A 27,097-nucleotide genomic window follows, 5' to 3' on the forward strand; every position below is an offset into this window, starting at 1 on the left:
TATTATTGAATATTTTGCTGTAGAGGCTAATTTCAACAGTGTGACTTGGAAAGGGATAATTCATGATGAATTCTGCACAGGAATATGTAATATAAGAGCATTTATTTTTCTATGAAGAAATCAAGGGAGGGTTGCTTACCTTTTCCTACCAGTGAGCTGCATGCGCATATGCGCATATGTGTTCCCAGCGCAATTTTGCTTGTGTGCATGTGCAGAGGGACAATTTTCCTTCTGCAAATGCTCAGAGCCCAAAATCGTGGGGGGGGGGGAACCAGTGTGCCCGGACCAGCAAAGACAGACCAGAGGCATTGCATCAGAATTACAAAATCAGTGGGCCATTATCAGAGCAGCGCACAGGACCGAACTGGTATGAACCGACCACTGGAAAAGATGTTTCTCCTTACACACACAAGTGGGAAACATATGGTAGACTGACACTAAAGGGCTCACTCCATTTATTCATGATAAGATTGGGAAACACTGAGAGCTTGAAAAGATAAGTGCCACTTAGAATGTGAGAATTCTGGGACTTTTCCCTGCAAAGTCCATATATCCTTTTTTCTTACCACTTCCCTGAAATCTTAGGTAGTCAACTTTTCATATTAAACAGTAAAAAGTTGTGGTTGTTAGCTTGTATCCTTGGTAGGTTTGTATGTATGCTTGCTCTTAATAATGGGTTTTTTTAGTGTTTTTTAAATTATTAGATTTGTTCTTAGATTGTCTTTGTTATTGTTGTGAACCGCCGAGTCTATGGAGAGGGGCGGCATACAAATCTAATAAATAAATAAATAAATAAATGAATGAATGAATGAATGAATGAATAAATAAATAAATAAATAAGCTTTATATTCTATCTTTCTTCTCCTTATACCTATGTTATAGTCTGCCCTTATACTATTTCCTGTATTTTATCTTATGATGGATATATGTTTATCCCAGGCATGTTCAAATTCAGTTACTGTGGATTTAGCAACCACGTCTGCTGGAAGTTTGTTCCAAGCATCTACTACTCTTTCAGTAAAATAATATTTTCTCACGTTGCTTCTGATCTTTCCCTCAAATAATCTCATATTGTGCCCCCTTGTTCTTGTGTTCACTTTTCTATTTCCATGTTATGTTATGTTAACATTATGTTAAAGCAAGAAATGATTGCTACCTGAAACAGTGAAAGATGAAGGTTCTCTAAATTTAATCAGAGATATATAGAGCAAAATAAAAAGGTATTTGAACACAATCAAGAAAACCTATAGAACTAAATTCATTACATGACTTTTATTTTACAGTCACAGATTCCATTTTTGATTACAACACCTCTTCATATAAGGGCCAAGCTTAAGAAATGTACACTTGAGACTTAAGAAAGGAAAGAATGGAGGAGAGAATCAGTGAATATAAATCTGCAAGAACACAATATGAAGTTATGGTTCTTCCTCCATAACAACTTTCTGAGATATGTTGGGCCTTGACAGATGGTGACTGCTCTGAAATGGTCTTAGTGAATATTGGGTCTCAATAATTGCAGTTCCCAGAGTACTGCTATAATTCAACAGCATGGCCATATTCTTTTGTTATCAGATTTTTCATTTTATTGTAAAAGTAAGGGACAAAACACACATATCTCACATGAAAATCAGCTGGGTGACTTTGGCCTAATCATTTTTTCTTAGTACAACCCACCTCAAAGGATGGTTTTTGTGAGGAAAATAGAAGGAAGGAGTATTAGGTATGTTTGTCACCTTAGGTTATCTGTAAAAATAATAAAGGTGGGAAATAAAATATTAAGCCACTAAAACACTTACCGTAATACATCTATTTTGTCCCATATGTTCCCCCAAAGAAAAATATGCTATCCATGTAGAATGTAATTATGTAATTAGCCAGTCCCTCATGTTTGGTTTGCAGAATTTTATTTTTTTTAAAGGGCATGGTAAACAAAAAATAAGCTGATTGGGCATGCTGAAGATCCCGTCAGCCAAAGAGTGTCAGCTGGTGGGGACTAGAAGACACCTTTTCTGCAATAGCCCCGGATGTGTAAAATAACTTCCCCTTGGAGATTAGAGTGACAATAACCCTCTTGGCCTATTGCAGGGGTAGGCAAAGTTGGCTCTTCTATGACTTCTGGACTTCAACTCCCAGAATTCCTGACCTAGCATGATTGGCTTAGGAATTCTGGGAGTTGAAGTCCAGAAGTCAGAGAAGAGCCAACTTTGCCTACCCCTGGCAAAAATTTGGCTGTGTTCCCAAGCTTGGGATCCATGGAATTCTGGGAGTTGAAGTCCACAAGTCATACAAGAGCCAACTTTGCCTACCCCTGGCTTTAAAAATTTGGCTGTGTTCCCAAGCTTGGGATGCCGAGTGTATTAAGGGGCCATGTGTTAAGGGTCCCATTTTCTGGTTTTACAGTTAGTTAGTTAGTCAGTCAGTCAGTCAGTCAGTCAGTCAGTCAGTCAGTCAGTCAGTCAGTCAGTCTGTCTGTCTGTCTGTCTATCTGTCTTATATGTTGCCCCTCTCTGAAGATTTTCATGTGAGATATGTTAACTACTCAAGTATTTCAGCTACTGTATATACATAATTTGGATGTTTGTTCTATTGTTTTCAAAAAAAAATTATTGTTTTAATCGTTTTACACTTCTGAAATTGTAAGCCACAGAGTCACTGATTGAGATGGACAGCTATAGAAACTGAATGAATAAATGAATGAACGAACGAATGAATGAACGAATGAACATTATGTTAAAGCAAGAAATGTTTGCTACCTAAACAGTGAAGGATGAGGTTCTCTAAATTTAATCAGAGATATACCATATAGAGCAAAATAAAAAGGTCTTTGAACACAAACAAGAAAACCTATAGAACTAAATTCATTGCATGCCTTTTATTCTACAGTCACAGATTCCATTTTTTGATTACGATGCCTCTTCATATAAGGACCAAGCTTAAGAGACGTACACTTGAGACTTAAGAAAGGAAAGAATGGGGGAGAGAATCAGTGAATATAAATCTGCAAGAACACAATAAGAAGGCACATTTACTCTTAAAGAAAATCGTTTACAGATGACAAAAGTTTTGATTTATTGCATTTATGCTATTACAAGCTATAATAAAAATAAAGGCTTTGGATAATTGAAAAAAAGTCTATTTTCTTTTACACAAGCGCAGGTTAATAAATTTTTTACAGACATCTACTGTCCTGAATGACAGAGGCTCTTTTCAGCTTGTTAAACAAAGTAAGAGAAGCCGCATATCCCAAAATAAACTATAGAAATAAATTGCTATTGATTCTGAATCTTTTTAAAATGGTTTCCTTAAGAAACATGAAACAAAATCAGCTTAATTCAGAAGAAAAGTTACAGAAGAGACGATATGAGAAAAGGGGTTATACTTTTAATATAATTGTCCACATTGGGGGGTTTTGTGGCTGCATTTTGCATTTCCTATAGTTCAATACACAGTTATCTTATAAACTCTTTGGTTCATGAGAATTAAAAGTTCATCTTTTTACTCATTTTACACGACTGTTCCCACTAGAATAAAACTTTGCAAGGAAAAAATGAATTCGATCTGCATGTTTGAGCAGTATCAGCAGACAAGTAATAGAGACACTAGTTGTATTAACATAATCAATACACAATTTACAGAACTACCCAGACAGAACAGAATTTGTATCTCTATGCCATTATTTTACTATCTATAAATCACTATAATTTCTGGGTGGTTTTTATGCATTTTTGTTGTCGTCTTTGGATGTAAAAGATGCAAGAAGCACTGAGTGCATACTCAACACTTCAAAGATAAACATATAAAAATTCAGAAATTGACCTTGGGAACACAGAGTCTCCCAAATATCAGGAAATCAAATAATAAGAGGGACAATTTTTCTATTTAAATCTTATTTAATAATATTCTCAATCAATTATTCTTTACTGTAGATTAATCAACAGCCACCACAGACTGGAGGAAGATTTTCTTCTTCCCTTGCTGCGCACAATGTACTCAAAAAATAGTGGGGGATTCTACAGCCTGGGTGCTCCCTATAGTTTATAGCAGGGGTCCCAAACTTTTTACACAGGGAGCCAGTTCACTGTCCCTTGGACTGGTGGAGGGCCGGACTATAAAAAAAAACTATGAACAAATCCCGATGCACACTGCACATACCTTGTTTTAAAGTAAAAAAACAAAATGGAACGTACTATTTAGAGGGGGGAGAAGATCTGAAATTCATATATGTTTATGTTTTGTTTTTAATTTTCTTTTGTTAACATTTGACTGGCTATACAGTACAAGGTTTTCTTGGCTTATGAAAAATGTATAAAGAAAGAAGCACTTTGGCATAATAGTTAATAAATTAGAAATATAATTGGTGTTGCACTTTTTGAAGGAACATTAAGGAGGGAATTTAATTAAAAGAAAATGAATGTAACTGGATGACAAAATTAAAAAAAAAAATCTTTTGCAACTTTTTTGATGATTGATATTAGTTACTAACAAAATACCGCATTTTATTCATGGAAAATTAGATGGTACACTGTGTTGTTTGAATGTATGTTGAGAGAAAAATTTAAAAAAATTAACACCCCCCCCCAAAACAGTCCTTCCTTCTTCTGTCCCTCCATTCATTTCATCCTTCCTTCCTTCCTTCCCTCCTTCATTCCTCTCCACTTCTCCTTTCCTCCCTCTCTTTCCCTTTTCTTTCTTTCTCTCTCTCTTTTCCCTGTGCTCTTGTCACTCACTGTCAGGCCGGATAAATGGCCTCAGTGGGCCACATATGGCCCATGGGCCATAGTTTGGGGGCCGCTGGTTTATAGACTTAAGTGGTGTCTTCTCTTCCCCTCTCCTAAGAAGTTTAGTATATCCTTAGATTAGAATATTCTAAGAATATTGAATGTTCATAAGTAAGAACTGTCATTAAACAAGCTTCTGTTCCATAACCGCTTATTATTGGAAAGGAAAGAATTCTGAAGACCAGAAGACCTTTGGGTAATTTAACATTAGTCAATGTAAGTTTCAATCTTGAACTTAAAAATAATTTTAAAAACCCTACAAGACACCAGAGATCATACAATACTTATAATATTAGAGATAGCCTAATTTTCATAAAAGGAATTGTTGTTTGGATGCGTGATATGGAATCTATCAGGTTTTCATTTTATAGACATGAACTGACATTTATGTTAGTTGTTCCTAAATTGGTAATCCAATATTATTCGATTTTTATTTTATTTATTTATTCAATTTTTTAATGTCGCCCTTCTCCTTAGACTCAGGGCAGCTTACAACATGTTAGCAATAGCACTTTTTAACGAAGCCAGCATATTACCCCCACAATCCGGGTCCTCATTCTACCCACTTCGAAAGGATGGAAGGCTGAGTCAACCTTGAGCCAGTGATGAGATTTGAACAGATCTAGAAGATCTATTAGTTGAGACTTAAAAAAAAAATTAAACTTGGTCCCAACACACCTTCAGAAACCCCAGGATGCGTAATACAACTCCAAACAAAGCTATTACGAGAATACATCTAAGAATCTGGAATGAGGTATCATCAATATTTTAATGTCATCTCTATTTAACATCAGACATAGATGAGGATAGAGAGATGCTAAATTGTCTGAATTTAGTAATGGGTTGGATGGAGACAAATAAAGAGAAGCTGCATTCTACTGAGATCGAGTAGACATTTGGTGAAACATATTCTGGAGAGATGTGATGGAACATAGTACAGAGGTAGATTTCCAGGAGAAAGAGGGTGCATTTCAGAAGAAATTACTTTTCTTCTGAAATGCACCCTCAGTCCAAATATTATGTGTGAGAGAAAGAGGGTGAAGACAGTCCCTCTTTAATAGCTCACAGAGTATATTGTAGATGCAGACAGTAGGGTGTTCAAGCTGGCAGGATTAGTCTATAAGTGTGAGATAATAAAGAACTCAGCTTGGAAGACTCACCCACCTGCCATTTTTGGTTCTGGGCCTGACAACAGCACTGAAATTGCTGTGAAATATTAGGTATATGTCTTATGTTCTTCAATTCAAAACTGTCACTGTCAATTTAAGTTGACTTGAAAGTATGCAAGTCTTTCCAGCAGAGCTGGCTGGAGAATTATGGAAGTTGAAGTTTAATCATATTCTGATTAAAACCTTAATCAGAATTAAAACCTTAATCAGAATATGCAACAAGGATCGCACTAATTTTCTGGATGGCTTGAGAGCTGCAAAGTAGGCGGGGCCATATCATACACCAGGTAGAGGGCTGGTTTTAGGTGTAAATTGTTTTTTCCCTCCTTCTTTGGTTTTTCAAGATTTTATAGTAGAACTAGAATTTATTCAAATCTTCTAATTCTACCTCCAGCAGGTGTCTTATCCTTGTCACTATGCTGGACAAATGGGTGTGGAATCTTTATCTGAACTTTCAGCAATGAAAAACTTCAAGAAGCAGGCAGTTCTCATGGTCAATTTTTTCCCTTCTTCTTCTGTTAAATTTAGTCTGATTCTTAGAAACATGAGCATGCAAGGGGGGCGGGGCATATGCAGGACATGGGGTGGGAGCATGAGAGCTGTGCATGCATGCATGGGGCAGGGTGCACATGGGTGTTGCACGTACATGCGCCGGGTTGTGAGCATGTGGAACACACGCGGGGATCATACATGGATGCATGGGCTGGGGGGCACATGGGGGTGGGGCGCATGCAAGGGGGTGCACATGGAGGGTCACAAGTGTGCACAGGAGTGAGGCGCACACAGGGGACGTGCATGCATTGCATTATGGGTGTGAATGTGCATGCACTTTTGGCACTCAGCATTCTTTAGGGACCTATTCAATTGTTTGCCCAGGAAAAAATAATCTCTGGAGATAAAACATCACTGCCCTAGCTTGACAAGTCTCTGTAGTTATAAAAGCAGGAAAGTTTATTATATAGACTCTGAGTTATAGGTAGTCCTCTCTGGAGCAAAACTCAAACTTGCAAGTCAGTCATTAAGCAAAGCAGTTGATAAGTGAAATCGTAACTGTGCCTAAAGTCTTATTTTAGCTTTCCTTTGCTTTACAGATGTGTGAAAAGTACACAAGGTACATAAAATCTTAAATCTGAAGCTTGATTGCAAAGTTACCTTTTTCTTACTGTCAAAATTATCAACAGTCACCAAATGAGCCAATCACTAAAGAAGAACTACCTGTATTGCTCTATTAGTGCAAAATTTCTACATCTAACAAATGTCTCTTCTACATTAATACACAATAAATATATGCTTAACAATTTCAAAGGACTTAAGTCAGATGCTTAAGATTTTTGAAGGGTTTTTGGCTTTTCTTATATGCAGACCAACTGGCATAATTATGACATAACATGGCTGTCAAGCAGGATAATTTAGAAATATTGTTTGCCACGAGAGGCATCATCACGTATAAAAGCCATGGATCTTGAATTCAACTGAGTTTTACTGGAGTTCTTCCAGAGCCACAGAGGAACTGCAATCAAAGTGCCTACCTATTCTTTGGGGACCTATTCAATTGTCTACCCAGGAAAAAGAAATATCTGAAACTAAAACAGAATAAAATCATGTCTATAGAGTTGTGGAATAGTATAATGCTGCCTTTCCGAACTGGATCCCTTAGATTTGCTTTTTATGAAGGATGTGCAAGTCAGATGCATCAGCACTTCCTTAGAAAAAACTGAATATAATCCCATTTTTATTTTGGGTTAATGTCTATTTGTTAAGATTTTCTAACTCTCATATTTATTTGATAAGCATAAGTAACTGCATTAAATTTTGCATACCGAATCTCCATGAAAGCGAACCCATTCATGAAGTTACTGATACGTTTTAAATTTTAGTTGTATTTATCCTGCTTTTATTTTATTTTTGTTGCCAATTCATGCATGAAGTTACTGATATGTTTTAAATGTTAATTGGTTTATCCTGCTTTTGTTTTACTTTTGTTGTGGTTGCCAGGATCATGATAAGAGACGAATCACCATAACAATTAAGTAAAATACCTATATGACTTAAATACCAAAAAAGAGGGGGGGGGGATGCAATTAACATTTGTTGTTGTATATTTTATTTCATGTCAAACTCAGCTATCACGTCATCGTTTGAAAACTAGAACAGTGTCTACAAGTTGACTCATCACAGAAGTTGGTCACTGCTAGCAAATGTCCACAAAATGCATCCCATGAAAATAAAGTAAAAGAGGAAAATGGGATCCAAAAATATAAAACAATGACAACAACAGTAGCTAAGGACAATCATGAGCTAGAAAAACAAAAATGTGTGCACTGTATGGAATTTAGAACATTACAACATTACTAGAACAGTAATGAAGACTGGCACTGAAGAAGACATTCTGCAAGAGAAATTAACTGCTTAAAATAATCACCATATTTTATGGGTTTTATACACGTTTGTCTCTAACTGGATTTTTTTGTTTGTTTACTTGTTTTTTGGTATCTTCAAAGTGTTGGTTTTGACCTATAAAGCCCTTCATGGCATCGGACCAGACTATCTCCAGGACTGCCTTCTGCCGCACGAATCCCAGCGACCGATTAGGTCCCACAGAGTTGGCCTTCTCCGGGTCGCGTTGACTAAACAATGTTGTCTGGCGGGTCCCAGGAGAAGAGCCTTCTCTGTGGCGGCCCCGACTCTCTGGAACCAGCTCCCCCCGGAGATTAGAACTGCCCCCACCCTCCTTGCTTTCCGTAAACTCCTTAAAACTCACCTCTGCCATCATCCCCCCCTCCCCCGGGCGTATACAATTTATGTATGGTATTTCTGTGTTTATGTTTGGTTTAATGGTGGGGTTTTTATATGTTTTTTTAAATCTATTAGATTTGTCATGAATTGTTTTATTGTATGCTGTGAGCCGCCACGAGTCTACGGAGAGGGGCGGCATACAAATCTAATACATAAATAAATAAATCTTGGGAATCCTTGATTTTCTTTTCTTTCCTCTTAGTTGTCTGTCAAACACAAGAAAGGCAGTTATCACATGAACAGCATGATAGAACTGTTACTTAAACTGGATATGTAAACACTGTCTAAACAATTCATCAAGAATATTGATTCCAATAATTGATAAATTATGGAAGAAAGGTTTTCCGTAATCTGAAAGCTTTTAAGGGAAGGGAAAAGGCCAAATCTAACTTCTTTCTGTATGTTCTATGCATTTTAAATGGTTTCCTTATACTCTGTGGTGTTGTATAATATAAATTATATTTATATTTTATATTATATAAGTTATTATTTCGAAAAAGAAAAATGGAGAACACAACACAGGACATATAGCTGATTGTCATTCTTTAACTGTGATGGAACAAAAAAGAGCATTCTCCCCGTTAGCACCCAATGTGTGGAAAACATCTCCACGGTCTAGGCCTGGTTAAATCCTTTGAAAGAGGTGCTTTACGATGTGCAAGGTATCTCTTTCCAAACTGTTAAGGGTCTATGACAGTGATGGCAAACCTTTTTCTGGTTGCGTGCCAAAAGTGTGTGTGTATGTGTGTGCCTGTAATAAGATGTGTGTGCCAGCACCCACAATGCAATGTGTGCCCCATCTGCGCATGGGCACGACTGCCCCTTGCACATGCAAGCATGACTCCCCCTTGCATGCACACTTTCAGACACATGCTTCTCTCAGCCCATTTTGAGTCTGGAAGACGTCCTGCACCAAACTTTGCCAGCGTGAACAGTTTGTTCTCGCTGCTCCTCATCCTCCTGCCAGCCTCGCACTCCAGACAACGTCTAGCATGGCTGTTCATGCTGACAAGTGTTGGTGCCTTAGATTTCTTCTTCTTCATTCCCAGCCAATGTGCCTCTTACCACTTACCACAGCTGCCAGGAAAGTGGCCGTATGAGAACTGCCACCATCATGCGCGAAGGGATGGGGCGGCAGGAACAGCGGGCTGGGATTTCTCTCCCCCACACCAGAGGCTCTTTTTTCTCCAGACCAGCTCCAAGCAAGCTGTGCACAAACATCAGCAACTCTTGCTCCACCGTCTGCACCATTTGCTTGGAGCTGGAATTGAAAGTAAAAAAACCACAGCCAAATTAGGCAGGACTCGCCCTAGCCAGGTGCCTCTGACAGGTCTCCCTATGGAGCCTCTATGCTGAATGTGTGACCTGACATTGATCACACACTTAAAAGGAGCTTGCCCACCCAAAAAGAGGTCATCGCCATCCGAGCTCTTCCAAACACCTGTTTTCTGCAGCAAATGAGCTGGAAATATGAAAAGCTCTTCCTCTCTACCTGCATGCTGTTTATTATTGCTCTTTGTCCCCTCTGCACCCAGGTAGTGGCATCTTGTTGGTCTTGGTGGCATGCATTTTCACGTGCCCAGCTCATTCATGCAGGAAAGTAGAGATCGGAGGGTGGCCTCTTTTTGGGTGGGCGAACACTGGGGTAGTTCAGTGGGGAGACTACTTAGGGAGACCCATTCAGAAGTACCTGGATGGGGCGAGTTCTGCCTAATTCAACTACGAAAGAGCTGCTGATGTTTGTGCTACACAATGTAGAGATACCCATTCAGAGGGTCCTGAGCGCGGCCCGTTCGGATCTTATCCAGCTGACAAAGTGGTGGGTGCAGAAAGCACTGCCACTGGCTGGGGAACAGTGGTTCCCATCGGGAGGATCCCAGACATGGCTGCATATTCAGAAGGTCTCCGGCTGCCGAGGTGGAGGGGAGAATTGGAGGAAGCTGCTACTGGCAGTGGAACAACTGACAGCAGCTCTCTCTGTTTCCCCCCATCTCGGCAGCCAAAGAAGCTCTGAACATGTGGCCATTAGGGGGAACTTCCCTGCTGGGAACCACTGCTCTCTGGCCAGTGGCAACTCTCTCTGTCCCACCCACCTCAGCAGCCGGAGAAGTTCCAAACATGCCACCATGCCTAGGATCTCCCCCACTGGGTGCAACCATTCCCTGCCCCCCCACATGCGGAAGTGTGTGGGGGGAGCTGCCAGCTGGGGAACAGTGGTTCCCAGCGGGAAATATCCCAGGCAAGGTTGTGCGTTGGGATTTTCTCCTGCTGCTATGGGGAGGGCAGAGATTACTGCCGGTGGCTGGGAAACAGCAGCACCCAGTGGGGGGGGGGGAGCCCAAGCTATTGGTCATCTGCACAGGTAGCCCACCAGCACCAGCCTGCCCTCACTGACTGCTCATCCACTGGTGCTCCCGACCACCTGGGGCCACGCAAGAAGCCTGCATAGGCAGGCAGGGAGGAAAGCCTGGCTTACCTTGCCCTGTTCCCTTAGGAAGCAACTGTCAGGGTCCCTTCTCCGCATCTTTTGGCATGCATGCCTGTTGCTGGTCTTTGTGCTGGCATGAGCACCAGAAACCGGATCAGCTGGCCAGTGCCCATGTGCACTTTGGAAAGAGGAGGATCATATTCCTGGGGCACACATGCAAAGTTCCCTATAATTTTTTTTCCCGGTGTGGGCGGAAAAGTATAATGTCTGAGCGGCAGTCCCTTTGGGACTGGGCGGCATAGAAATATAAATAAATAAATAAATAAATAAATAAATAAATAAATAAATAAATAAATAAATAAACAAACAAACAAACAAACAAACAAACAAACAAAGGGAGGAAATCCCTTCTTTTTATTAAAAGAAATTAATAATAAAACAAAACCAAAATCTATTACTATTAAAACTAAACATTTCTCTTTTTTCTCCCCTTTTTTCTATCATTTCTCTCTCTCTTCCTTCCTCTCTTCTCTCTCTCTCTTTCTTTCTCTTTCTCTCTGCCCCTCTTGCTTTCTTTCTCTCTCTCTCTCCCTTCCTCTCTTCTCTCTCTCTTTCTCTCTCCCCCTCTTGCTTTCTCTCTCTCTCTCCCTTTCTCTCTTCTCTCTCGCACTTTAGAGGGAACCTAGCACACATATGCAATGGGTAGCTGTTCTTCCCATTTGTGGCATAACCATGTCCATGAAAACCAGCTGGCCAGTGCACTTGAACCCAGAAGAGCAAGGGGAGATGGCTCGGCATGCCCAGAGAATTGGCTCTGCATGCCACTTTCGGCACACATGCCGTAGGTTCACCATCACGGGTCTATGACAATTCGCCTTAGTCAACTCGCCATGGCCAACTTGTCACAGCCAACTCGTTGCAGGACAACTCACTGCAGGAGAAGAGTTACATTAATATCAAAGAAATGGTGGCACAGAATCATTAAAGAAAGGATGCAAAGGAGACAGTGAGCCGCTCCGAGTCCTCGGAGAGGGGCGGCATAGAAATAATAATAATAATAATAATAATAATAATAATAATAATAATAATAATAATATGAATGGCAAAAATTATTATTTATTTGTTTATTTTAAATAATTACGTAGAATTTTAAATTATCCTCCAACAAGTTCTCCCATGGCGAGTTTTCCTGCAGTGAGTTGACCATGGTGAATTGACCAGAACAAATTGGCCATAGCAAGTTGGCTGTGGCAAGTTGTCCTATTAAAGCAGCCTCATCTTTTTTTCAACTTGAATGGCTGCTTCTAGTGATGGGCTGCTGCCCCCATGGTCTGGGACTGCAGTGTGGATAGTAAGTTTATGAAATATTTATTATATACTTAATAGGTTTTTTATTGTCCTTCCTTTTCTAGTACCTTAGTATGATCTTTAATTACTTTTAAAATAGGAAATAATTAAATGGTGTGTTTTTACCCATAAACACTTTAATCATTTTAATCCTTATCTAGAACTGAACTTTTATAGCAGTTAAAGAAAATTGAGCTACTTGCCTAATCTGTTATCATACTGAATCTTGCGGGTTCAGTACAAATAATGCTGTCTATCATTTGTCCTTTTTGTGGCTAATAATGTGACTTAATCAACTGAAAAAGAGTCCAAGCACCTATTTGAAAATCTATCATGGTCGATAAGCCACTCCCACAGTCACATGACCTTTAAGCCACCCCCGGTCAGATGATTGTCATGTCACTCCCACCTGGCCACATGACCATCAAGCCACACTCACACAATAAGCCATGCCCACACTGGTAGTAAAAAAATTTGCAGCCCTTCACTGGCTGCTTCCGAAGCTGCCCATGGCTCTTTCTACATATGCAAATTGGCAGAAAACTGTTAAGTTCCTAGTGTAACTTGTTGCTGCTAGAATTATTTTTACAGGTTATATGAATACAAAAAACATCATATTTGGGTTGGGAAAACTGAAACAAAATAATAGCAAAGAAATATAATTTTATCCACCTCTCTGCTGCTAAACTATATTTTTCCAGCCCAGATATGGTAGTCTCTCTAGTATACATTTTCAAGGTATCTCTTTCCAAAAATTTGCACAGTTACCATAGAAGGTTTTCCATCATCAACTTGTTTACTGTAAATTACAATCTACTGTTTCTCCATGCCTTATTTTCCCTAGGGATTCTAATTATTTTTCAATGAAAAAGAGTATATAAATATAAATCAAATAGAGAAGAAGCTCTTATTGCTGTGGGAGAATGCCATTTTTTCCGTGTCACTTCTCTGCGTCTGTTTTTAATATTTTAATATTTAACATTAACACCAGCCAAAGTTGTTCTGAATTTGGCAACCGTACAAATCTAATAAATTAAAATTAAATTAAATTAGTGAAAATTAATAGATAAGATCATATATCAGCTTTCCTCAACTTAGTGGAAACTGAAGCCCAATTTATTTTACAATTATCAAGCTGAGGAAGGCCAAACAATTTTTACAAATTGTTTTGTAAAATGAAAAGTGTATATCCAAATCTGTGTCATGGATATATAACAAGAGGAAATGGTGTATCAGACAAAACTTCATATAAAGGTACCTCAGTGTATGTATATGTGAGCGCCTAACATTATTTCTTATTCACAAACCTGCCAAGTAAAAATTTTCACAAAGGAAATTAAGAATATAATTAAGTTCTCCTGTATAGTGACTACTGCAGATGTTCTCCAGACTAAAAAACAGTGGTTAGGTAAAATTACCCAACAATTTCACAGCTGAACTGAAATTTTAATCCAGTTCTCCTAGATCACAGAAAATTAGACATATTCAAGTCCTATTAAGATTCCATGGATTTAATCAAATAGTAGAATGCTTTAGCTACTGTATTTCAAACCCAGCCTGGATTCCACCCAAATATTATACTTACTAACTGCATAAAATGAAGTGGGTTCTCATTAGGCTCAAATATATTTCAAGCAACTAGCTGTTTTGCTTTTAACCAAACTGCAAATTAATTAACTGATTACAATAATATTAACGTATCAAAAAAGCCATACCTATAGGTAGTTGAATGAACCATTCTGAAAGATCGAAAATAACACCTATTATTATAAATGTTAATTGCCTTAAGAAAGGTAGGAACTCTGAGCACCAAACTATAATGCTTTCATTATGCAATGCTTTGCAAGGGCCAATTCAAATAAAAGTCATTTTAACTACTTCCAGAAGTAGAAATAAATCAAAGGTAGGGGACATCCATACAAAGACTAGCAATTAAGCAAGAAAATATATGTACCAATTTAATATAATTTATATCACAACCAATTCCATAGACTGAACCACACACTTAAAAATAATCTCTTAAAAATTATAAATGCTACTTCATTCGTATAATGACTACAGTCAAAACAACCTAGCACAACATCCAGGCAAAATGGTATTGGAGCCCAATGAGCCTATTTTGGCAATTTCACTGCCCTGGAAGCCATCGCCAAGTAACTAAAAAGACCAACAAAATTGTTCATTTATTATGTACAGAAAGCTAGAATTCAAATTGCGCACACCTAAATTAAATATGAAATGAGAGTGACAAATATTATTAGGCAGTTTTGGATTATTTAGAAGCAATGCTTATTTAAGATGCTAATTAATATGAACAAAATTAATATGAGACATAAATGCTTTTGTTAGAATTACAAGCCATTCATTCTCATGGAGAAGAAAAGGATTCTCTTCTTTATGAAGTATTACTATAAACATAATCTCCGTTAGATTTATTGAACTGATTGATTTAAATAACTTGGTACAGTGCTAAATATCAAAGTCTTTCAAATTTATAATAAATCAGGTTTTAAAAAACAATTAAATAAAATTAATAATTAAAATCAACAGTTAAAATCTGTGCAAGAAGATATGTCGTAAGGATGTTTGAAAAAACACCTCGGGAAAGAAATTCCGAAAAAACTCAGATTGCAACACGGAAGACTTGATCATGATTTCTGCTAAATAGATGCATGGGAACTATAGGCAAACCTCAGATGTTTATATACATACAGGCTTTTTGTTCAGTGTTTAAAGCACAGGTGTTCTTTCAGCTGTACTCAAGATTAATCTAGCTGTCCAGTTGTATACCACCTAAAGTTTCCAAACTGGATAAAACCCTAGGTAGAGTACATTACTGAAATAAGGATAACATGCAGAAAGGAACACAGTTGTCACTGTGTCACTAATAAAGATGTTTCTGGTCTTTGATTCACTTTGGGAAACAAACAGAGGTTTTGATCCAGATTCACTTCCACATTGCTTATCTCCTCTTTCTGGGGCAGCGCAATCTCATTTAGAGCAGGCAAATCTACCCGGCCTCTGGAATTATGACCTCTTGCAATCAGTAGCTTTGTCTTGTGTTGATTCTGTTTAATTTTTTTTTATTTTCCACGTAGCTCACTACTATCTGCAAGCAAGCATTCAGGGAAACTGTATCATTTCCTGAACCTGTCATAGAGAAATTGACTTGGCAGTCTATAGCAAACTGATATCAACCTGTTGCAAACAGACATTTGCCACTATCGCAGTTCCAAATTTCCTGATGATCTCCCCTAGTGGCTTCATGTAGATAATGAAGAGCATTGGAAACAGAACAGAGCTCTAAGGGGGAAAATACACTGCTCAAAAAAATAAAGGGGACACTTAAACAACACAATATAACTCCAAGTAAATCAAACTTCTGTGAAATCAAACTGTCCACTTAGGAAGCAACATGATTGACAATCAATTTCACATGCTGATTCAACTTTGTACAGAAAAGTATTCAATGAGAATATTTCATTCATTCAGATCTAGGATGTGTTATTTGAATGTTCCCTTTATTTTTTTCTATGAGAAACTATCTCCAAGAGATACCATTTGCGATCTACCTAAGAGACAAGAATTAAACTACTACACAGCTATGTCACCCATTCCCAAATCTCTCATGAAATCCAGAAAGATACCATGTTGATATTAATGAAAGCAACAAAACTTCTGTCAATCAGCAAAAACCATCCTTTAGGCCAACCAAAGGAGTGTCAACTCTGTATCCTAAAGCCAGTTTGAAATGAATCAACATTATCTCCTTCTGCCTGAGTTGAAAAGTCGCCATTCTCAATCACGTTACTCAATCAAGAATGAATAAAAATTGGCTTATAGTTCTCCCTCTGAGAGATGCAGGACAGGCTTCTAAAGGGTCTAATAAGAGAGAGCAATTCTGTTTTCCTTAAAAGGAAAATTTTATTATCATCCCCTTTTAACAATTATTATTAACTAAAGTTCTACATAACAATGTCATAGCTACAAGTAGTCAACTAATATGGACAATAATTCAGAGCAAAAGTATTGTAATACCACCTGTGTAATAAGCCTCTAAGAATAGGAGGTGGGATGTGATTCATATCCTTCACAATTAAAACTCAGCAGGCCATGAGCTTGGGAGTACAGAATGTACTACCTTTATTTTAAGTTATATTTTATCAAATACCAGGCATTCATCTAGCCATACCTCATTGCTTTACCTCCTGCAGTTCATCTGAGTATCAGTTGCAGGAAAAAATGGCACTTAAAAGGAAATGTGTTGATCATCCTCCCTGTTCCAGATATTGAGAAATCACTGGTGCAGCCAACTCCAAAACCTTTCAAGTCGTCTTTGAATCCAACGAACCAGATGAAGATCTACTAATGACAATCTGGAAACCACTCAAAGTTATGCCTTCCTGCTCAGAACAAATTATCAAATGAAGCACTGGTTTTCCACATGGTATGCATTGGATACGTCCACAGTTGTCATATTGCTATGAGCTCCCAAGACACTCAAATCCAGACCTAAGTATTTTATGGCTATATCCAGACCTTTGGCTGCCACTGCCTAACCCAAGTGAGGTCAGTTGGAAACTGGGACTCAAATATAAATAAGCCCACCATAGAGGGTGTGAGAACTGAGTCAAGTCCGGCTGTGCAGAGTTGCCTTGTGCTCCTTTAGTCAGCTGGTGACCCCAGGAGCTTGAGAAGAAAAAGTGCTTCCTCAGCCAAAGCAATACCTTGTGGGTAGGAAGAGTGCAGCTGGGAGCTATTGGTTCAGCCCTCCACAACAATTCCTCATGTGGTCCCTTGAGAAAATTAATTGCCCAGCCCTTAAATATTCTTGCCAGGATTTCCAATACAAACTCCGTGATCAACTCTGGCAACTCAGATTGCTTATGATAGTGTGCTAATAATTAGTTTGAAGATATTAATATTAAAAGAATAAATATCAGCAGGAAAAATCAGGAATATAGGATAATAAGGCCTGACAAAATCTCAAAAGGCCTGGTTCCAACTACCACCTTTCTCAGTTCAGAGGCCTAAACAGTTCCCAAAGATCTCATATCTGTGTGTGTGTGTGTATATATATATACATAGAAGAATTTTCTCTTATGTTATTATTTGAGAAAAACATTGGCATAAATGTATGTTTGATGAAGTTATCAAAGGCTATTGGCTATACTGAACAGTTACTTAGGTAGGATCGGAAGAAGAACAAAATTGTTCTCTTTCCAGAAGGCTAATGCTTTTATTGTTTCTTTAACCCATTATCTTTTATAATTATTCTTTAGTGTGTCGCTTCATTGTTTTTCTTTTTTCTCTCCAATCTTCAACTCATATACCCATTTCTTTTATTTATATATATATATATATCTCACATATTTTTCCGACAGAAAAACATATATTCCCCCTTCTCTCTCTCTCTCTTTCTCTCTCTCACACACGCACATAGAGACTCTCTTCGTTTTCATTATCAAGAAATATGCTATATACACACACACACATGAAATTCAAACTTTCAACATAAACCAATTATTCAAATCAATTAATTTTTAAAAAATCAAATAACAACTAGCAGCAATTCAAAACTTAGTATCTTAAATAATGAAAAATATAATGTTCAAATAATAGGCTATATTAAACCCGATTGTGAAATATATTTAACAAAGTATAACTACGCACAGTATGACAAGCAGGCGTGTGTATATGTATGTGTGTCTGTGTGTGTGAGAGTATGTGAATAATAAAAATGAATAAAAAATACGAAAATAAAATAAAATTGAAAACTACACAGTAATCAGTCAAATGATTACAAATAAGGCCAGACTAACAATTAATTGCTATATAAATTATGTAATGATAAGAACCTATCCAGCTTTTGAGTTTTGGTCTTGTGAAAATATAGGGCAACCTTCCCTTACCTACCCTCTAGAGATTATAATCCCCAAGGTTTCAACACCTGAAAGGCATTAAATTGATTACCATTGTTGTAGAAGAATCCTAAGGCAATTATTTGATTTGATCTGTCTTCCCAACAGATCATGGGTGTTTACAGAAATTAAGAAAAGATGAAATACCAGGCAACTACCTCTTCATTTTCATCAAATAATTTTAAATTTCATTTAGAAATAAATGCTTTGATTTTTTTTATTTGAGGAGACATCTTGACTACCAAGTTGCATCTAATTTGTTACTCTTATTTAACCTAAATAAAACATATTAATTTTTTCAGTAATCATAAGCGATGTTTGAAAAGTAATTTCTTTTGGAGGGGAACCCCATTACATTAATTACCTTAGCTCCTGTTTGAAGAGATTATTGTTTTTAACAATGAATGAACAAACATTTTAAAATCAAGATGTGTATCTGCCTATCTTACAAACCTTTTAGGACTTTCTAAGTCTACTTAATATCTATAAGGGGTTGACTTGATTCATATCCCCTCAATGCTGAATACTGCAAGTGATGGCCTGATGGTAGGTGGAATTTAAGCATAAGCGCAACACATGGGGAATTGTAATGCAATAGACTGAACTCCAATTCCCATCAGCCCTAAGCAGCATGCCTAACAAGATCTACATGTTGTTCATTTCTCATCTGAAAGAATCAAACAGAAGAAGAGGTAGAAGTCACACCCTAAGACTCTTAGAGATCACTGCCAGCTAGTCTGTAAGTACTTGAAGTAGGTTAAAAAATAGTCTAGTTAGCTGATATACATCAGTTTTTGTTCTGTTAAAAATAAATGAAATTATCTTTAATTTTATATTGACCGGTATCCTCTAACAATGGAAAAGAACGTCATATTTTAGAACTTTTAAAGTTCTGATCTATTCAGTAGCACCAGGCTAACTATTGGTAAGGGTGATGCAGCCTACCACTGGAAAAATGTAAAAAAAATAATATTAAACAAACTTCTGACAACCTCTGAAGTGGATGCATGTGGTTGTGTTATGGCATAATTTGGGTTGTATGCATCAATCCAAAAGAACTTGAATTGTCTATCACAGTTAAGCACAAAATCGCCTTTTTTTTTTTTATGAAACATAGGGAAACTGGATAATGCAGGTGAATGTTTAATAAGAAAGATACTCCAAAAATTTAGATCAAGTTTCTTTTTTTGTTTTCCCTTGTTTATTTGGTACAACATAATCCCCAGGCATATGGCTAACTATTGCTTGATCATTATTCTATCTGAAAGTAAAGCTACTGAAGTTTAGGATTCACATCTTACAGAGGCTCTTTCATCTCTAATAATTACTAAACTAGCATAATTACTTAGTGTTGCAATGAAAAGTAATACCAATGCTTGCCCAAAATTAGAAGAAGATTTTGTTCTTGCATTTGTGCAAACTCACAACTGTAGCCATGTTTCTAAGGTCTGGATTTTTATTTAAACCTATTCATTCTTGTTCACATAAACTATTCCTAATATATCTCTCTAGTATTTATTTATGAAAAGGAGGGAACTTAAAAAGAAATTATAATTCTTGAATTTCAGTCCTTTATACTAAATGCTATACGTACAAATTTTCAGCATAGATTCAAGAAAAAATAAGGCATCCAAATCCTGACTAAGCCGCTGGTAGCTCCAAAGGAAGTGGGGTGGGGGAATGGAATAGGAGCCCACATTTTCTTTCCAATGGGGCATTTGATAAAAAGGTGTAACACTCCACACACAAAAATTGAAAGACAATGTTTGAAATCATGCACTGAAGCATTCATAGTTTCAGAACGCCTTTCCAATATATAATATATACTGAAAAATGCTCAATCCAAAAATATATTGGAATCAAATAGTGGCTTAATTTTCCTATTAATTATTACCATATTCATATTTATAACTTTATAATTTGTCAAAACACAAAGATGCCATAAATCTGAGTAGTATAACATGACATTTGTACCATTTGTATCATTTGTAAGGTGTAAAATTTTACTTCTCACAATTCGTGAAAGTACAGATCTATGCAAAGAATTTTAAATGAACATTGCAAATCAATACATATGGTGTGTGTGTGTGTGTGTGTGTGTGTGTGTGTAGTATTCTTCTCAATAATCGATAGCATAAAAATTAGTTCCTTCTAATATGTCTGCTTTGGTACTTTATTTCAGAAAATGGAATAGGATAGATTTGTCTAAAGAATTTTAACTAGAGAAAATATGACAAAGGATACTGACAAAACAGCATAGCAGTTAAAGCCATACTGAATCTTGTGGCATTGAGTAGAAAACCAGTGTAAGTTAACTTTACTACAATCAGTAAAATGGCAAAATGTGGTAGTCACCCTGAAATACAAACCCTACTTAAAAGCAATGGAATTATTACTTGTAGGAAAAGTGTAAAAAATGACTCAGATAAAATGTGCATTTTAACTAGCTTGAAGCCAAAGTATCTAATATTTCAATGGTTCTATATCCCACTTAACATATCCTGATCCAAAGTGAATCATACCAGGGGTGTCAGCATCTAAATGTATAATAACAACCAAATAATAAATAAGGAAATTTCTCACCAAATGATGGGATTTTGCTTTAGTATCAGTGTATTCTAACTTTCATATTCAATATAATAAAACTTGCCTCATTAGCAAATAGTTATAGTTACATAACATTCAATATACTATTGCAGTTTGACAAAGCTTTGGGATCAAGCAGTAATACCAATAGTTCAGTCTGTCTGTCTGTCTGTCTATCCATCTATCCATCCATCCATCCATATATCGATTCATCAATCCATCCATACAGATGGACATATGTGCATATACACATCATATCAAAATAGATAAACTTATGCTTTATGACCAAGGAAAATGTAAACAAGTAACCAACCATACTTTCCTGAATTCTAAGGATATTTTAATTTTAGTGTTTAAATGTGATTTCTTGTACAAATTTTCAAGTTTGCCTATAATGTTAGACCAAAGCAAGGTAGCAGTCTTCTTCCAATTTCTAGTTTACAAGCCAAGTGAAATTGTATTAATTATTTCTCCCTCCCTTTTAAGACTAATGCTACAGTGCTTTGAAATAGGATATTTTCAGGAAAAAATATTTTAGAATAAGAACAAATGAAAACAGAAGTCATGGAAATCATACCAGATGAATATGGATATCATTATTTTTCTTAAACAGTTTATGCAATGCTATAAATTACAAAATCTAATGATTTCTAAGCTGCTGTCTGTGTAATGATTGAAAAAGAAAAAAAATAGCATGAAGAAATATGAAATATTCATTGAATTCCATTCACTCTGTGAGGCACTGTTGCTAAATTGTAATTCTCAATATTGTAACAATATCTGTGCTTTTCTTTGCAAACATATTTAGGTCTCTAAAATGTGACAGAAGTGATGTGTTGATATGATGTATCTGAAATGGTAAATTGGATATGTTTTTTCTAGATTTCCAAACATTCAGAAAGTTAAGAAGATACAGCCATTATATCAGAAAGTTCATCCTAAAGCATGTTTGGACTTTAATATGTATCATTATAGTCATTCATGATACCTCAATCAAGTTGAGCATAGTCAAGTGATAAAAATGCAGTTTCTCTTGCTGAAAATCGGAAAAATCTACAAATGAAAGCTGTAATCCTACACACGCTTACCTGCATGAAAATAATATTGAAATCAGAAGATCTTATTCCAGAATAGGCAAATATAGTAATGTTGTTTTTGAAACTGTGTCTAGGTCAACATAATGAAAATACTTTGTAAGGGATATTAAAATTATATGGACAGTTCCTTAAAAATGTGTGTCTTACTAATATCCCTGACATGGATAATTTAATCCTCATAATTTCCTCCATGAATGCTGTGGCACATTGAATATATTCTAAGATGGCTAAAAGTTATATTTATATGGTCATTCTGGTCATATTTCCTTACAGGTTTACAGGTAACATTTTCCTGAACATTCAAAGAAATATCTTTTAAAACCATCATCAAGATCAGTATTCATTGTGAACTACTACTATCGTCCTTTATCTTGTATCAGATACCCATTTACACATAGAAGGGAAACAATCATTGGCATCTGACGGAAAATAATAATTTTGTATTTTAATAAAGATACTTAATGATAAAAATAAATGAATAAGAAAAATAGTAACAGAGTGCATAGAAGATGCCAAACTACAAAACCATCATATTCTTTCCAGAAGCCAATGTAAAGATATAACATATTTTATCTTCCTTTCCTCTGTTGCTTAGGAAAATGTAACAATAATTCTGTATATGCACAATGGCCTACCTTGACCTTTTGTTGCTGTAAATATCCTTAATATATAAGTGACAGCTCAGTTTTTTCATTCTTTATTTTTTAATAAATAGTTCGATAGGAGACAACTTTTAAACTGTGACATGTGAAGCTAGCTTTTCTTCTAATAAATATACTGTAGAACATATTTTCCTTTTCTAGTCAGGGGAACAAACTCAACCTTGCAAATGTCATGTTTTATAGTGTATATAAAAACAACCTGTAGATGCTGGTCTTTTAAAGTTAAATAACTGGGTTTTAAACATTTGTTACTGAGATTATTGAAAACAGTTCCTCATCAGTACCTGAGTACCTTTGCACAATTTATTAGCATTCCATTCTTATTTTTATAGTGGCTATCATTTTCAAGTGCAGATTTTAATTCACAGACAAGATTTTCATTAAAAAAAACTACGCAAAATAAATTACTTTTGTAATAAAAGTGGTTAATTAAGTTTTTAAAGCATGTGCTGAGAAGCCAACTTTTAATCAAAAGCATAAAATGATCAATGGTAAAAAAATGTTTTCTTCTCTTATAGGATGATAACAAATTGATCAGCAATCCAGAAGGTGTTTATTCCATAATTATTTTATGAAATTATTAGATAGGTACCCATAGAAAAAAATATGTTTCTCCTAATTCTTTTTCAGCAAAGGGAAGGCAGTTGAGACTAATTCCCACTTAATAGAGTAGGTTTGTTGATTCAATGTCAGCACACAGAGATTTAGGAGAGCTTTTAAAATATATCTTGGCCCTGAAAGTTTGCAACTGCATTTTTAATCAACAGTTCTGCTTATCTTTAAATGATTTGTGCATTAATCATTTTAAAGAAAGAAAGAAAAAACTAAGACTGCAGTTCAAAACAGAGATACAACTAATATTGAAATAGAAAGGACTGTCACAGTTAACAAATTGTCTAGAATTGTCTACACTATAGTATGAGAAATATTTATTCTTCTTGAATATATTACTTAACTGAAAAAAGATTAGTGGGTTGCGGAATAAGTAAACTTTGGAACAACTTCAGCATACCAAACCCTTACTATATAGTTTTTTCAAATAATATCAACCAGATGAACATCAACTTAATTTGGGGGGAAGTGGGAGGGGGTTTAAAATAAAGCTGCACAGAGAAAAGATTTTAGAATAACTTATAAAGCAATGTTCTAAATATTGCATCAGTTATGATACATCAGATGGCATTAGCATGTATTATGACTAATGAGACTAATGAACAAAGTAATGTCTTGGAATGTTTTAAGTGCTGCATTTAAATAGCTAATTGTTTAGGTCAATAGTTACTGTCAATGACAGTATTTCCAACACTGGAATATTGCTCTTTGCTCCTATGTACAGTAGGTACAGATCAAAACCTATGTTATACATTCACACAGAAAATGGAACCTATTTATAGTATTTTATATTTTTGTACTTTGTATTTTGTAACAACTTTGGAAAAATAACATTCATAGATCCAATGATAGAAGGGTTTTTGTTCAGGCCAATTTCTTTTAACATCTTCCCACAAATATAATCAGTTTTATTGGCCATAAAATCCTGAAGGCATATAAATTATTCCTCTTTAGAGAAGCTATTGGAAATAAGCATATGCACAATCAACACAATTCCCAATGTAAAATAATTTTGAAAGACAGCTGAAGAACATCAAATTGTGCTGTCAGACTATAAAGCATACTTGAAGTATGTAACCTTCAGTCAATGAAAATTATAGAAAGATCAAATGAATTCAAGGTTCTAAATTGTGTGTGCTGGAGAGATTTAGAGGGTTGGCTTAAAAAAAGACATGGTCAATAGGATAACTCTAACTTCCTTATTAAAACCCAGTAGATAACTTTTTTTTAAGCTGGAGTTTTTATTCTACCAGACATATCCATTGTGGTGAACTGAATGTTTAAACAGACTGTTCAATGAAATCATTCCTACCGATATAGTATTTTAACTTCAACCATGTAATCTTTATCAAAGATTGCTATATAAAATCAGGATTAATAAGTCTGTAATTAATATAGCTGCCTCCAAATTTATTCAGGAGTCCTGATTCATAAACCAACTTTCCCCAAACTTCCAACACTGTTTCTTCACCCAGTCTATGTCTCATTGGGACATGTGAAACATTTAGTCCCTAGCTCTTATTTCACTATGAAAATCTCCCTCTATTTATCCAGGACCAGATAGAGAAAATAACCTCTAACTTCATTATCCTATAGCATGTAATTAATTCCAGCAACAGGAAAAGAGCAACTTTTTCTTTCCCAAGACCAGGTTATGTATAAAACTAGACTGAGTTCTCCCTTTTTTAAAATTTAAAAAAAGGAAAAAGAGGGAGTTACAGTGGAAAAACTAGTTTTGGAAGAAAAGCAAAACTATCTGCATCCTTGTGAGGTTCACGATGAATTTGGCCAGGGATGGTCAGAGAAAGCGGCAGGACAGGAAGAAAAAAAGTCAAAACCGGAAAGATCAATCTGAGCATTTGCAACATACAAAAGGGGGGGGGATCTGAGAGGGAGACTGCAGAGGCTTCTGCTGGCAGCATCCACCAGAGGGAAAGGCGATGGAAGAGTGAAAAGTGACTGTGGGAGGCCAGTTTGTCAAGACCTCTGGGCCAAAAGAGGGAGGGAGGGAGGCAAGGCAGACCGAATCTCCCCAGGACATTCCTGTGGGCCGCCACATTCTCTCACAAGGCACCCTTTGTCCTCCCCTTCAGGGTTTTTTGCCCATTGCTGTAGGTTAAAAAAATTCTCCTTAAGGTTGAGGCTCCTGCCCATTTTGCATTTCTTCTCTCTCTCTCTCACACACACACACACACACACACAGCACCCCTCAAGTCTAGCTCTCAAATATCAGCCCACCCCCACTTCTCCCCGACCCCTCCCTCCTTTCCCCCCTTCTCCAAAAAAAGAAGGGGAGGAGGAGAAGGAAAGAGGTTTCACCCGCCACCACAACATTCCTGGACACAGCGCCAGGCAGCTCCACCAACCTCCGGATCAATATTAACTTCAATTTCTATTTCTCCTCCTCTTCTCCTCTTTCTCCCCCCCCTCTCCCCATCCTCAGTAAATCCCAGCAAATCCCACCCACTTCTGGGTTGTTTGGGGGCTTTTTAATTTTTTTTTTTTAAAAAAAAACTTCCTTCTCCAACTAAAATCAACACAAATGGCATCGGGTTTCTCCCACCCCCCTTTCTTAAAACAAAAGGCTTATTTTTTAAAAAAAGTTTATGGGATCAACTCTCCAGTGATAAAAGAAACTGGGAAAATCCGCTATTCGGAAAGAAATAAGATACAATAAAGGGGGAAAACACACACACACACTAAACTATAGAGCACCGCATATAACAAGCAGTCAGTTCTTGGGACAGATTGGAAGGATGAATGTTGGGCACGCTACCCACCCCATCTTCTTCCAAGTATTCCTGAAGTCTCTTTTTTGGGTGGGTGGGGGGTGATACGGGAAACCAGGGATGGGAGGCTGGGAAGCCCGAAAATATACAGGGCGCTTGAAGAAAGGCAAGGAACGAAATGTAAGAAACGGCTCTTTTCACACCCAAGAACTTTTCCCACTAGTCAGATGAGGAAAAACGGAGACGGTCGGAGGATCCTAGATTGGGAGACGACTTTCTTTCTCCCAGTTCCCACCTAGTTCGTGTGTATGTGTGTGTGTGTGAGAGAGAGAGTGTGTGTGTGTGTGTGTGTGTGTCCGCGCGTCTATTCCCCCCCACCCCCATCCCCTTCGCATGCAATTCTTTGCTTCGCTCTAGACCAGGGATAAAATAAAAAGAAATCTCGGATTCACTCGGATCAGACTCTCAAACAGACATACACACATACGCCAGATCTCGTAGCCCAGCCTGGCTGTAGCTACAAACAGTGGCATTTAAGGGGAGGAGGGGAGGAGAGAAGGAGGGAGGACAGTGAGAAGGGGGGGGGGGTCCGTCCTTACCTTTGAGTGCTCTTGGTTTAGCTTGCTTGCGACGAGACATCCTAAAAGTAAACAGCTGAAGTTGTTTCAATGTCAGCCCGCTAAGAAACTACACTTTTCTTACAACCGATGAGAACCCTGGAAAGACTTTCTCTCCTCCGCCACCTCTTTCTCCCTCCCTCTCTCTCCCTACTGGCGGCTAGCTTGGGGGGCTCAGAGCTTTGCTCCAGCAGCTGCACGAAAACTTTCCAAGCTTTAAATCTTCAGACCCCCCCTCCAACCCCCCTTTTAGGAACCCCCCCACCCAAAAAGGCACCAAGGAAAATGTTCGCAAAATGCCCAACAAAAAGAAGGGGGGAAATGCCGATAGCCACTAAAAATCTTCACTAGG

General features: G+C 37.1%; 1 protein-coding gene across 8 annotated transcripts in view; it reads right to left on the reverse strand.

Annotated features, from left to right (window-relative positions):
* The window catches only part of ZNF521 (zinc finger protein 521), a 378,383-nt gene that overhangs the window by 350,342 nt on the left and 944 nt on the right, over positions 1-27,097 (reverse strand). For 2 of the 8 annotated variants that reach the window (XM_070747656.1, XM_070747657.1), the window contains exon 1: positions 26,728-26,864. The exons of 3 other annotated variants lie outside the window; for them this stretch is intronic. In XM_070747656.1, the coding sequence (XP_070603757.1) occupies positions 26,728-26,767 (40 nt within the window). In that variant the 5' untranslated portion in view covers positions 26,768-26,864. Of the gene's footprint in view, positions 1-16,713; positions 16,771-26,727 lie in introns of those variants that run through there. 3 more of the 8 variants (XM_070747654.1, XM_070747655.1, XM_070747662.1) reach the window with 3 other exon arrangements.

Source organism: Erythrolamprus reginae, chromosome 3, assembly GCF_031021105.1.
Source record: "Erythrolamprus reginae isolate rEryReg1 chromosome 3, rEryReg1.hap1, whole genome shotgun sequence".
NCBI lineage: Eukaryota > Metazoa > Chordata > Lepidosauria > Squamata > Dipsadidae > Erythrolamprus > Erythrolamprus reginae.